The following is a 13,872-nucleotide window of genomic DNA, read 5'->3' on the forward strand; positions in this document are numbered from 1 at the left end:
GAGGGAAAGCCCCTGCCCCCTGATGTCCAGGCAGCCCCTGTGGACACTGTTTAGCTCCTTTTCAGGTTTTCCAGTTGTATTGCAGCTGCATTTCACCGGGGACGCACTTCACTGCTCTCCGGGTCAACTTTGGACTTTTTTTCCTGTTCTTTGGACTGACTGGGTACTAACACTCCCCCTCATCTGGATTAATCAGGACCTTAGGCCCTTCCCAGTGCATCCCAGGGTAAACTGGGAAGCGAGGTCCACCATTTTGAAGCAGCGGGCCTTCTGGAAAGAGTGAATAGGCATCCTTCTTGCTGGTCTTCATTTCAGTCAAGGTACAGGGGCGTGGTTGTCCAGACCCAGGGGTGGAGGTGGGTTGTTCAGGCAGGAGGGACCGGGCATCTCTCTTGCTGGTCTTCCGCTGATCCATTCCAGTTTAAGAAAGGGGGGGGGGGGAGGGGGGAAGGTGCAAGGGTGGGTATCATTCAGGAGTGGGCATCCCTCCTGCTTATCTTCTGTTGATCCGTTCCAGTGAAGGGGGGTGGGTATTGTTCAGATGGGGAAGGATCATTCAGACAGGAGGGAGTAGGTATCCCTCTTAACAAGTTTGGATGTGCGCGTGTGTGTGTTGGGGGGGGGGGGGTGTCGTGAGTCAGGAGGTAGTGGGCATCTCTACTACCAAAGGGGGGGAGGGGAGGGGGGAGGTTATCAAAATCATCTGTAGTACCTGAAGATTGGAGGGTGGCCAATATGCCGATTTTTTAAAAGGGTTCCAGGGGAGATCCAGGAAATTACAGACTGGTAAACCTGACTTCAGTGCCAGGCAAAATAGTGTAAGCAATTATAAAAAAACAAAATTGTGGAACATGTAGACAAACATGATTTAATGGGAGAGAGTCAGCATGGGTTAAGCCAAGGGGAGGTCCATGCCTTACCAATTTGCTTGGCTACTTTGAAGGTGTGAATAAACGTGGATAAAGGTGAGTCAGTTGATATAGGATATCTAGATTTTCAGAAAGCTTTTGATAAGAGTTTCTCATGAGAGGCTCCTGAGAAAATTAGATTCATGGGATAGGAGGCAATGATCAGTTGTGGATTAGGAATTAGTTATCGCACAGAAAACAGAGGGTAGGGTTAATTGGCCATTTTTCCCAATTGAGGAGGGTAAATAGTGGAGTGTCACAGGGATCTATACTGGTATGGTGCTATTTAACTTATTTATAAATGATCTTGAAATTGGAATGAGTGAGGTAATTAAATTTTCAGGTGACACTACAGTGTTCAAAGTTGTTAAAATGCATGCAAACTGTGAAAATTTGCAGGCAGATCTTAGGAAATTGGATAACCAAATGGCAGATGAAATTTAATGTGAACAAATGCTTGCACTAATGCTCAGGATACCACTAGGAGTTCAGCTCACCCCTGGTTTATCTGGTGCTTGAGCACAAGCTGGGTGGCCCTGTGTTGGTCTAGAGGGCTATAGCGGGTGCAGGCTGTGCACCTCCCCCACTTCCTGAAGGCACATGAGGACTAGTGGGGTTGATGGTTTCAGGCTCTCAGAGCCTGTTTAAAAAGCAGTCCGAAGAGACAAGTTTATAGAGGAATTTATGTGCTTGAATGAGGCAGAAATTTTGTCTAGCTGTAGTGTGAACTGATGCAGGCACGGCACCGGGCAGTTCTGTGAGTACAGTCTATTACTGTCAATGGGAGACTTCATGGTGGTTCAAAAATGGTAAAAGTTTTGAGGATCTCTGGGGCTTCCTGTCCTCCACAACCAAAACCCCTTTTCTGAGTTTTTGAAATTTTTATCTAGCTCTCCTGGGCTGTTTCTTGGTGCTAAAACATGGCTTTGGCAGTCATGTTGGATTTCCCAATTTTATTTAAGCCTCTATCTGCCTCAAAAATATCCAGAATCGCTTTATATGGGCTCCCTAGTCCTTTTTACTGTTAATTCAAGGTTTTTGTTGTATGGCCAGCTGACAAGTGCCCTTCTGCCATGTGCTGCAGGACAAATGAGAGGGAAGCGAGAGCGCTGTGCTTAACCCCTTCTGATCCCTCCATGATCTTGGAGTCGCAGGAAGTTCAAATGTTGGTCAAAAATCCCATCTAGGGTTCTCAAACTGCGGCTTGGCATCATCGGTGAAACGCAAATGTGCAGATGCTTCAGAACCCATGATGAAACAGAAACTGTCCCTGAGGTACTTAGGAAATCCAATTCAATGATTTGACTCTGATTTTGTGAGTTTAATGTTTGAAGCCTATATGAAATATAGAGGATCATCTTTACAGCCTGGAAATACGCCAGTGACTGTTCAGGCAGGTTTCCTTTACAGAGCACTGGTCCGTCATGGACTGGTATTCTGCAGGAACCAGATATCCAGTTGGAAAAGGACTGGGATGACCTGGACTCAAGTTTAATTCCTTTATTCCCGCAAAGTCAATTTTCAAGTTTTGAGGATTCCGGGTTGCAAGTGAACGCTACTAGTCAAGCGTCTGTGGCAGCCCTGGACCAGGCAGAGAACCCAACGGTGTGCAGACTCTTTAATCTGGTAAACTTAATGGAAGTCATTACAGTATCTCTGAGGGAGTTAAATTAGGAACCTCAGGCTTCCACAGCTCAAATTTCTCTTATGAGCAGTGATAAGACCTAGTCCACATTTTTTCATTTGCATCCGGAGATCCCCATGATGCTGATGGCAAAGTGAAAGCCGCCTTGATGTTTGCTAGAGCCATGGCAAAATTGTACCAATTGGCTCCTGAGTTCCAACAGTTATTTGTGCCACTTAAGGTGGCTTCACTAGTAGCAAAAGTGATGAAGTATGTATCATTCCCAAGTGAAGGTGGAGTAATGTTAAAGGATGCACAGGTTCACAGAGTAGACTTAGTCCTCAAGCATTAGCTTGAAGGTTTCACTTTAGGTCTGAAAGTGGCAGCGGCGGCTTCTTTTGTGGTGCATGCTTGTCATAAGAAGCTGTATTAGGCTTTGACTTCAGAAGGGAGCTCATATCACCAGGTGATACTTTTGAGGGTTGATTATGTAGCAAATGATCTATATGATGTGTTCAGAGTCAATAGAAAAGTGTCTGCTTACCCTATCTCCGCCCACTGAATGCTTTGGATTAGCAAATGGGCAGGAGATTCTGCCTCTAAAGCTACTTTGAGCAGGCTGCCTTTCAAAGGACAAATGCTCTTTGGCAAGGGGTTGGACAACTTTAGAGCCAGTGTGACATATTGTCATCCTAAGTCATAAGAACATAAGTAGTGCCTTTGCTAGGTCAGACCAGAGGTCCATCATGCTCAGCAGTCCGCTCACGCGGTGGCCCATCAGGTCTAGGACCTGTGTAGTAATCCTCTAGCCATACTCTTCTATCCCCTTTTCCTTCAGAAAATTGTCCAATCCCTTCTTGAACCTCAATACCGTACTCTGTTCTATCACGCCCTCTGGAAGCGTATTCCAGGTGTCCACCACCCGTTGGGTGAAGAACTTCCTAGCATTGGTTCTGAATCTGTCCCCTATCAATTTCTCCGAATGCCCTCTCGTTCTTGTAGTTTTCAAAAGTTTGAAGAATCTGTCTCTCCACTTTTTCTATGCCCTTCATGATCTTGTAAGTCTCTATCATATTCCCTCTAAGTCTCCGTTTCTCCAGGGAAAAGAGCTCCAGTTTCTCCAATCTTTCAGCGTATGAAAGGTTTTCCATACCTTTTATCAAACGTGTCGCTCTCTTCTGAACCCTCTCGAGTATCGCCATATCCTTCTTAAGGTACGATGACCAATATTGGACGCAGTACTCCAGATGCGGACGTACCATCGCCCAATACAGCGGCAGGATAACTTCTTTTGTTCTGGTTATAATACCTTTCTTGATTATACTTAGCATTCTATTCGCTTTCTTAGCGGCTTCTGCGCGCACTGTCTCATCCACCATTACCCCTAAGTCCCTTTCTTGGGTACTCTCACTCAGTAACAGCCCTCCCATCGTATAGCTGTACCTTGTGTTTCTGTTTCATACATGCAAGCCTTTACATTTCTCTACATTGAACTTCATCTGCCATCTCGTCGTCCACTCCCCTAGTCTGTTCAGGTCCCTTTGTAAGTCCTCGCAGTCCTCTATAGACCCGGTCCCACTAAATAGTTTTGTGTCGTCTGCGAATTTTATTACTTCACACTTAGTCTCTGTTTCTAGGTCATTTATAAATATATTGAATAGCAGCGGTCCGAGCACCGACCCCTTTGGGACACCACTCTTGACCTTCCTCCAGTCCAAGTAGTGGCCCTTCATTCCTACCCTCTGCTTCCTACCCGCCAACCAATTTCTGATCCATCTGTGTACGTCTCCTTCCACCCCATGGTTCTTCAGTTTCCGAAGTAGGCGTTCATGGGGTACCTTGTCAAAGGCTTTTTGGAAATCTAAGTATACGATGTCTATGGGGTCCCCCATGTCCATCCATTTATTAATTCCTTCGTTAGGCATAATCTTCCCTTGCAGAAGCCATGTTGGCTTGTTGTAATAAGTTTATTCCTTTCTAAATACTCTTTGATGCTATCTTTTATCAGTGCTTCCGCCATTTTCCCCGGGATCGAGGTCAGACTTACCGGTCTGTAGCTCCCCAGTTCACCTCTTGATCCCTTTTTAAAGATGGGCGTAACATTGGCTGTCTTCCAATCCTCTGGGATCATTCCTGTTTTCAGGAATAGATTACAAACTTGTTGTAGTAGTTCCGCTATTTCCTCTTTTAGTTCCTTCAGGACCCTAGGGTGGATTCTGTCTGGGCCCGGCGATTTGTCAGTTTTTAATTTTTCTATCTACCTGTGTACGTCTTCAAGCCTTATTTCCAACGATGTTAATTTTTCTGCCTGGTCTCCTTTGAAAATTTGTTCAGGTTCCGATATGTTGGTTGTGTCCTCTTTTGTAAATACTGACGAAAAGAACATGTTTAGTCTTTCCGCCACTTCTCTCTCCTCTTTCACCACTCCCTTTCTGTTTCCGTCATCCAGCGGTCCCACCTCCTCCCTAGCTGGCTGCTTTCCTTTAACATATCTGAAGAATGGTTTGAAGTTCCGTGCTTCCCTGGCTAGCCTCTCTTCGTATTCTCTTTTTGCTTTTCTAACCACGAGGTGACATTCTTTTTGATGCTTCCTGTTCTCTTTCCAGTTCTCCTAGGTTTTGCCTTCTTTCCATTTCCTGAATAAATTCTTCTTATCACCTATTGCTTTCTTCACTTCTTTAGTTATCCACGCCGGGTCTTTTGATAGACCCTTTTTGCACCCTTTTCTGAATCTGGGGACAAACAGATTTTGTGCCTCACTCACAGTATCCTTGAATAAAGACCAGACTGCTCTAAAGTCTGCCATTTCTTTGAGGTGTTCCTAGTTTCTTCCTTACCATTACCCTCATCGCTTCGTAGTTTCCTTTCATGAAGTTAAAAGTTGTCGCTGTGGTTCTCTTTCCCTTCGGTATTCCTAATTCAACTTTGAACTTGATCATATTGTACTGCTGTTTCCCAAAGGTCCCACCACTTCCACTTCCTTCGCAGGTCCTCTTAATCCATTTAGGATTAGATCCAGCATGGCAGTCCCTCTTGTCGGTTCTCTGACAAGCTGCTCCATGAAGCAGTCCTGTATAGCCTCTAGGAATCCGGTCTCTCTAGCGCATTTGAGTTCCCCAGGCTTCAGTCTATCCCGGGGTAGTTAAAGTTTCCCATAATAATCGTGTTACCACTTTTGCATTCTCGCTTCATCTCGGCTTTCATTTCTTCATCGCTAGCTTCGGTTTGCCCAGGTGGACGATAATACAGGCCCATCTTTATTTCGGTCCCTATCCTTCCCGGTATTTTAACCCATAGCGATTCCAATTTGTTGGTCATCGCTGCTGTGTCCACTCTGGTCGAGTGTATGCTTTCTTTTATGTATAGGGCTATTCCTCCTCCTTTCTGACCTGGCCTGTCTTCGCGATAGAGTTTGTACCCCTGCAGTGCTGTATCCCATTTGTTTTCTTCATTCCACCATGTTTCAGAGACTCCAATGATGTCTAGGTTCTCAGTATACCATGTGCCTCAGGTGGGTCAAGTCGTGTTTCCTTTTGTGGCTACAGATGGTCTCATTAGTTATCAGCAGGCTCTTCTGCTCAGAGATCATTTTGCAGATCTAGACAGAGGTTCTGGGGTTCCAGAAGAGCTCAGGCATCAGGTTTACAACCAACAGCCACTCCCTAAGAAGTCCTAACACCATCAGACCAGAGCTTGAGCTACCCTGAGTAGGAGTGAGTTTCTCAGAATTCAGAGAGACCTGGGCAAAGATATGTCCAGATAAATGGGTGCTGGACATTATTTGAGAGGGCTACAAACTCAAATTCTTTATCCTCTTTAGCATTTCTTTGGGGATTCTCCAATCACCAGAGAAGGCGGTCAAAGTCCAAAAGAAAGCAAAATTACTTCTGGGGATTCAAGCCATAAAGCCTGTGCCAGACACAGAATCGGGATCAGGCAGATACTTCATAAACTTTATCATGCCCAAGAAAAACTCAGACCAATCCTGGATCTGAAGTTGTCAATGTACCACTAAAAGTGCCCTGGTTCCGGACTGAGACTATGTGCTCAGTCATTGCATTGGTGGTGCCAAGGGAATTCCTAGCCATGCTGGATTTGACAGAGGCTTATTTACATATTCCCATAATCCCGGAACACTTTCCTCAGGCTCCATGTGATGCATGTGACTGGTAGCGCTTTAAAAATAGTAGTAGTTGTAGGAGAAGCATGTTAAATGCTTAGCATTTCCTTTCGAGTTGACAACAGCACCTCGCACCTTTACTAATGGTGGCAGCAGCACACTTGCCCAAGGCAGGGATTCAAGTAAACCCAAATTTGGACAATTGGCTAATCAGAGCTCCGTCCTAGTCTGATGGATACAAGGCAGGGACACAAGTTGTCCAGCTCCTGCAAGACCTGGAATGGATTATAAATTTCTGAAAGAGTCACCTTCAACCAACCTAATCCCTGGAGTTGTTGGGGATCCTCTTTAACATAGCAGAAGACCATGTTTTTCTTCCAGAATCATGCAAGCTGAAGCTAAGAGTTCAGATTTTAAAGTTTCTGGCAATGCCAACTCCTTTATCTTGGCACTTCCGTCAGGTACTGGTGTTGTTGGTAGTGACCATAGAAGTGGTATCTTGGGTGAAAGCTTATTTACAGCCTCTTCAGAATGAGCTGTTATCCTGCTGGTCTCCACAGATAGATTCGCTCCAGATACTGTTGACCTGAACAGTGAAAGCGCGTCAAAGCTTGTGTTGGTGGCTTCGGGCGGAGACACTGTTCAAGGGCTTGCCTTTCTGCATTTCCTTTTGGGCAATACTAATGCCAGGTTCTACAGCTGGGGAGGTTATTGGGAGGGTTCAGGGCCAATGGTTACCCTTCCAGAGTTAGTGGTCCACCAACAGACGGCAGAGTATGTACAGCAGGGTGTCGAAGAGTTGATACCTGAAGAGGCAGCACGCTTCAGACTTGACAGCCTGCATCGAGAAATGATGGCAGTGAAAGACTCGATGCTGAAAATGTCCACAATGCTGGAGAAGATTGCGATGAATGAAGAGGAGGCACTGGTACCACAGGTGTCAAAGCATGGTTGCCTCAATAGGCGAAGCACTTCAGAAATGACAGCCTGCATTGAAGAACGATGGCGTCAATAAGAGGCATGCATCAAGAGACTTAATGCTAGATATACCAATGATGCAATTCGATTTTGATGTCCACTGGTACTGACGGGGATTGGTACTAGTCTAAGTTTCTGGAAATCCGGCAATAGGCCTAATATTTCCTAAAAGAATTACATGTAGAAATAATTAAAAAAAAAATTCAGATAGTTTGCTGTTTTTGTTTTTTTCTTGGTTTTTAGTTAGCCCTGGAATTAGAACCAGTAGGAGAGGATGATATAGAGTGGAGTAAAATTAAGGCTGATAAACTGTCGATAATCTCAACAGGGGCAAAGGCTTTAAAATTGTCTAAAGGCCCTTCACAATGAGACTTATTTTGTTTTAAAGAAAATAAGGTGGAAAATAAAAACAACGAACAAGTAAAATAACAGTAAAAATGAAGCGGTAAGGCAAACTTGATGGAACAAAGTTCAGATATGACGTCTTCACTCTGCAGAAAATGAAAAACTGACAACCTTGCAAGCCAGCATTGGGCAGGAAGACACTCACGCATGCATGGTGTGGGCATTCTCGAAGCTTTGCTAAAAGTTTAAAGTGACAGTACACTTTACCACTGTCCGTACTGGGTTCCGTGGATGACATCACCCATATGTAAGAACATCTGCCTGCTTGTCTAAGAATAAAGTGCTGTTATTCAGCCAAGGTCACCACATCAATAGGACCACATAAAAGTCAGTCCTGTCTTTATATAGTGCCCTATGGCCAGTTAAGTGCATACTTAACAGGCTATGCTTTTGCCAGATTTGCAAGCCCAGAAATTCAATGCTGAAGCTGGGCATAACCCGGCAATGGTCAGCAAAACGCTGAGTGCCACTGTTTGAATATCGACTCCTGTATGCATATGTTTTGTGCATGTATATGGTTACAAAATTATCTCATAGGCCTCTATTTTAGTGTTAGTGAAAATTACAAAAATCATCTTGTATCTACCTATAGTATTCTAATTTATTACCTCCATCAAGGCTCCTAGAAACTCGTTTGCTTGATGTGCGCTCAAAAGATGGAGCAGGTCTATCTATGAGAGTACTTGCTTGCCGTGTTTGTGACAGGGTTCGACCACTGTAGCGAAACTTGGAACCCAAACTCAAGAACTTAGCCTTTGGAGGCTGTTCAGGTAACATAAGCCTGGCACAAAGAAAAGAATGAAGAGATTTAATATATTTATACAGATTATATTGCACGTTCTATGATGTTCTGAAGGTGGGAATGCTGTTTTCTTTCCCTCCTCTTCCTGCACTTCCATCAACTCTATTCTCTCAATATTGATAACACACCTTATTCTCTCCTGCAACAAGGAATACAAATATCAAATAACTCCACTTTCATGATATTGCTCCTCCTCTTAGGATGATACTTCATTTATCTGCTCCACATTGCTACTGTTTCTTGTACCCACATGAACCTCAAATTCTGATACTGACCTTCCCCCATCTTTCCTATCCACCTCTCCATTTGATGATCACTTTGTGTTTCTCTGGAAATAAACCTGTAAATTTTCTGCATGCTCACTTACAGGTCCCTAAAATGTAATACATGACATCAGTCTCCATTTGTAATGCTCTTTTGGCATCTGATGTGTTCTTCTATCTATCTAGACCAGGGATATCAAAGTCCCTCCTTGAGGGCTGCAATCCAGTTGGGTTTTCAGGATTTCCCCACCCTTCTCCCCTCATCTCCTTCAGCCGAGGTCCTAGCAAAATTCTTTAATGATAATTCTTCAACCTTAAGACACTCCTTCCCGCCCGCAGTCTCCTACAACTCTCTGGTGTCCCCCAAACCCAACCCTACCCTAGCTGCTTTCAACCCCATCCCTGCCGACAGATCCTGGACTGCCTTCGAGCTCATATCTGATTCTCAGATCCTTAAACTCTGCCTCAAATTAAAATCTTGCAACTGCATCTTGGACCCATTCCCCTCCTACCTATTTGAGAAAATCCCCACACAGGCCATCACATCTCTTACCAAACTCATAAATTCTGCCCTACTATCGGGCTTATTCTCTACTGAAATGGGACACATCGCACTGACCCCTCTACTGAAAAAAGCAGACCTAGACCCCTCCATACCATCCAGCTATCGTCCAATAGCAAATATCCCTCTCCTCACCAAGCTGCTTGAGTCTATCATATCTACCCAGCTCTCTTCCTACCTAGAAAGATTCTCTATTCTCCTACCTTACCAATATGGCTTCAGACCCAACTTCTGCACCGAATCCCTATTGGCCTCACTAATCTTTAAGATTCAGCAACTGCATTCTCGTAACAAGTTTGCTGTTCTTCTACAATTCGACCTCTCCGCAGCTTTTGACGTTGTCCACCACGACATTCTAATTTTCCAACTCTCCGAGATAGGCATTAGCTCCATAGTTCTAGATTGGTTCTCCAAATTCTTGCGCTCCCGCTCTTACACGGTTAACTTGAGCAGCACCTCATCCTCCCCCTGGATCCCGACTTGTGGTGTCCCGAAAGGCTCACCCCTCTCCCCAATCCTTTTTAACATTTACATGTCCTTCCTGAAACTCCTCCAACTATCCCTCCTTGAAACTCTTTACACTTACGCTGATGACATCCTCGTCCTCCTTGAGACCGACTCGAACTTCACTAACCTCTCTACGAACATATCCTCATGCATAACGAACCTCCAATCCTGGGCATTCACAGTACAAATGAAACTGAACGAGTCCAAAACAAAACTCCTTTGGCTCGGCCCAAAATTAGACCATTTACCCTCCTCCATCCCATTGTCCTCCGGCTCCTCACTACAGCTCGAGTTCTCAAGCAAAGTTCTGGGTGTCACCTTAGACTCTTCTCTATCCTTCAACGACCATCTCCAATCCTTGGTAAAAAAAATGCTTCTTCAGCCTTCACATGCTAAGGAAAGTCAGACCCTATTTTCATCAAAAACACTTTGCAGTCCTAGTACAATCCATCATCCTTTCCAGATTGGACTATTGCAATTCTATCTACCTCAGCCTAACCAAGAAAAGCCTCCATAGACTTCAGCGGATTCAGAACGCTGCAGCTAAGCTTATTTTCGCAAAAAGCAAATTTGATCACGTCTCGCCACTCCTGTCTAAGCTTCATTGGCTCCCAGTAATCCCCAGGATCCACTTCAAATGTGCGTGCCTAGCCTTCAAGATCCTACATGGCATCCTTCCTGCCGTTATTCCTCTATCCAAGAACTCCCCAACCTCTACCTCCTCCAGATCCTCCCAAACTCTTAAACTATCCTTCCCTTCCACAAAAGGTATTTCTCATGCAGGCAAACTTGGGTCATCCCTCCCCTTTAGAATCACTGAGATCTGGAATAACCTTACCTCCCCGCTCCGAATCTCAAGCTCCCTCCAACTTTTCCGTAAACACCTAAAAACCTGGCTATTTTCAAAACTGTAACACTTCCCCCCCTCTTAGGCCTCTCCCACCATCCTCACCCTTTTACACCTAATCCTTAAACCCTCCACTGGAGTTCCTCTCTCATCCTATTTCCTGTAAACCGTGCCGAGCTCTGCGTCTACGGAGATGGTGCGGTATATAAACCCAAGGTTTAGTTTAGTTTAGAATATCATTGAAAGCAGTGCATGCACATATATCTCATGCATATTCATTGGGGAAATCCTGAAAACCCGACTGGATTGCGGTCCTCAAGGAGGGACTTTGAGATCCCTGATCTAGACTCTCTTGTCTAATCCAGCTTTTCTATACTGCATGCACCCTCTTTCGGTTCTTTTACATCTGTGTAAATTCATGCCATGGCATTATTTCCTTTCTATGCTTTGGGTGCAGTTCTATTTTTTTTGCCATAAAAACATTTGAAATTTGTGCTTTCCTACTTTTTGTACTCTGTCCTTCATATTCTCTTTGGGCTGCAGCCTAATTATTACATCTTTTTATCTGAGCTTTACTTTTTTCTCCGACTACTAAGAATATGAAGCAACCTTTCTATAGGACTGGTATGTTATACATTAGACATATACCATCAGTGAATGCACTTAAGTGCTATCCAGGGCAGGTGTTAGGGGAGGGCAAACAGGGCAGCTACCCTGGGGCCCACAGCTCAAAAGGTCCCTGCGGTCCGGGCATCTCGTCCCCTTGTCAGGCCATCTTCCCTCCCTTCCCCTCACCTTTCCAGCACTTATCAAAATCAAAGTTTTCTCTTTCAGAGGGGCCCTGACATGGCAGCCATCCTTGCAAGTTGCATACAGCTGCCCCAAAGTGTCTCCTCTGACGCGATCTGCCCAGATGGAAACAGGAAGTTGCATCAGAGGAGAAGTTTTGGGGCAGTCACATACAACTTGTCAGGATGGCTGCCATGTCAGGGCCCCTCAGATAGAAAACTTTGATTTTGAAAAGTGCCGTGAAGGTAAGGGCAAGGTAGGGAGATGGCCTAACAAGGGGAAGAGATTGAGTGGTGCTTTAAGTTTGAGTGGCGAAAGAGGAGAACAGATGCTGAATGGAGGTGAAGATAGAGAGGGTAGGGGAGCAGATGCTGAATGGAAATAGAGAGAGAGAGGGTGGGGGAGCAGACGCTGAATGGAAGTGGAGGGAGAGCAGGAGGAGCAGACGCTGAATGGAAGTGGAGAGATAGAGCGTGGGGAGCAGTCGCTGAATGGAAGTGGAGAGAGAGAGGAGGGAGCAGATGCTAAATGGAAGTGGAGAGAGAGAGAGGGGAGCAGATGCAAATTTAAAGCCAAACTTAACTTTCCTCTTTAAAGATGCCTTTACTCTTTAGTATCAGCTTCCACTTCTAAAACCTTTAATTCTTGTGAAGCCTTGAAACAAACACTTCTTCTGAAGCGATTCCCACCCTAATGTTTTGCCACTCCTCATTTACATTCCTTTTTTTATTAATTTTACTTCGATGTATTTTAAACAACATTTCCCTCTCCAACTTCCCTTTTGTTCCATGTACGTTCCATGTTCCATGTACGTCCCTTTTGTTCCATGTGAATATGTCTAGGATTTTTAATATTGTTTTTATTTACCTATTTTAATTATTTTCTCCAATCTTTTTATATTGTACACTATTTAGACACTTGTTTTGATAGACAGTATATAAAAAATAAAGAAACTTGAAACTGAATGGAAGTGGGAGGGAGAGAGAGAGAGCAGATGGGAAATGGAAGTGGAGAGAGAGAGGGGGAGCAGATGCTGAATGGAAGTGGGGAGGAGAGAGGGGAGCAGATACTAGTAGGGAGGAGAGAGAGGTGAAGACCCTGCAATTACAGCCTTCACTGACAGACCACTCAACTCTCTTTATGCTGATACAAATAATATGAGTTTAATAATCAAATAGCAATAGCTTACAGGAATAAATCACACAGCATACAGAGTAATAGAGCATACACCAGGCTGGCCAGGCTGATGGAGAACTTCCTATGAGTTCTGACTCCTTGGTTCAAAGAGCTTTCTTCAGAGGGCACTTGCTGAGTTGGGGGAAGAGGATAGTTAGTGAGATAAAGGAAGGGGTGAGGGAAAGAGGTAGCAAGCAGTAGGTAGACACAGTGAAAAAAGGAAAATTGAGGATTGGATAGTAAGAAATAATTTAATCTAGAAAGATGCAGAAAATAAACTAAGAAGGACAACTAGGGAAGAAAATAAAAGGAAGGAGAGGAGAGAGAGATGCTAGACTTGGGGGGACGAAACAGGGAAGGAGACAGATACCAGTCCTGGGGGAAGAAACAGAGAAGGAGATAATAATAATAATAATAACTTTATTTTTGTATACCGCAATACCACAAAACAGTTCAGAGCGGTTTACAGGGGAAGAGACTGTACATATACAGCAAAGTTACAGAATATCAGAAAACAGTTCAGAGCAGTTTACAGGAGATGAAAAATGTACATATGCAATGAAGGTACAGAGAATTAGTTATCAAGTGTATGGTATAAACCAGTGGCAATTACAAAATGATCCAATAACTGTTGCAAGGGGGGTGCAGAGAGGGGAAAGGGAAAATCATCATTGAAGCGGGCCGGTCTAGCAAAGGCCCCGAGGCTGCCTCATGAAACCGCGCTAAACTACTGCTTAGGGGCAGCTCTGTGCCGAAGTTAAAAGTACACAGAGCTGCCGCTGTTGGTCTGGACTCTTGGGCCGCTGAAGGAGGGCAAAGAGCAGCTGTCCTGGAGGTTTCCCTTCCTCTCGCCTTTGCAGGTCCCTTTTTTCCACCTTTTTTTTTTCCTTC

At 44.5% G+C, this 13,872-nt stretch overlaps 1 protein-coding gene across 10 annotated transcripts in view; it reads right to left on the bottom strand.

Moving 5' to 3' along the window:
• EPB41L2 (erythrocyte membrane protein band 4.1 like 2) overlaps positions 1-13,872 on the bottom strand; it is a 451,080-nt gene that overhangs the window by 156,214 nt on the left and 280,994 nt on the right. For all 10 annotated transcript variants that reach the window (XM_033936201.1, XM_033936204.1, XM_033936198.1 and 7 more), the window contains exon 11: positions 8,644-8,816. In XM_033936201.1, the coding sequence (XP_033792092.1) occupies positions 8,644-8,816 (173 nt within the window). The remainder of the gene's footprint in view (positions 1-8,643; positions 8,817-13,872) is intronic.

This window comes from Geotrypetes seraphini, chromosome 3 (genome assembly GCF_902459505.1).
Source record: "Geotrypetes seraphini chromosome 3, aGeoSer1.1, whole genome shotgun sequence".
NCBI lineage: Eukaryota > Metazoa > Chordata > Amphibia > Gymnophiona > Dermophiidae > Geotrypetes > Geotrypetes seraphini.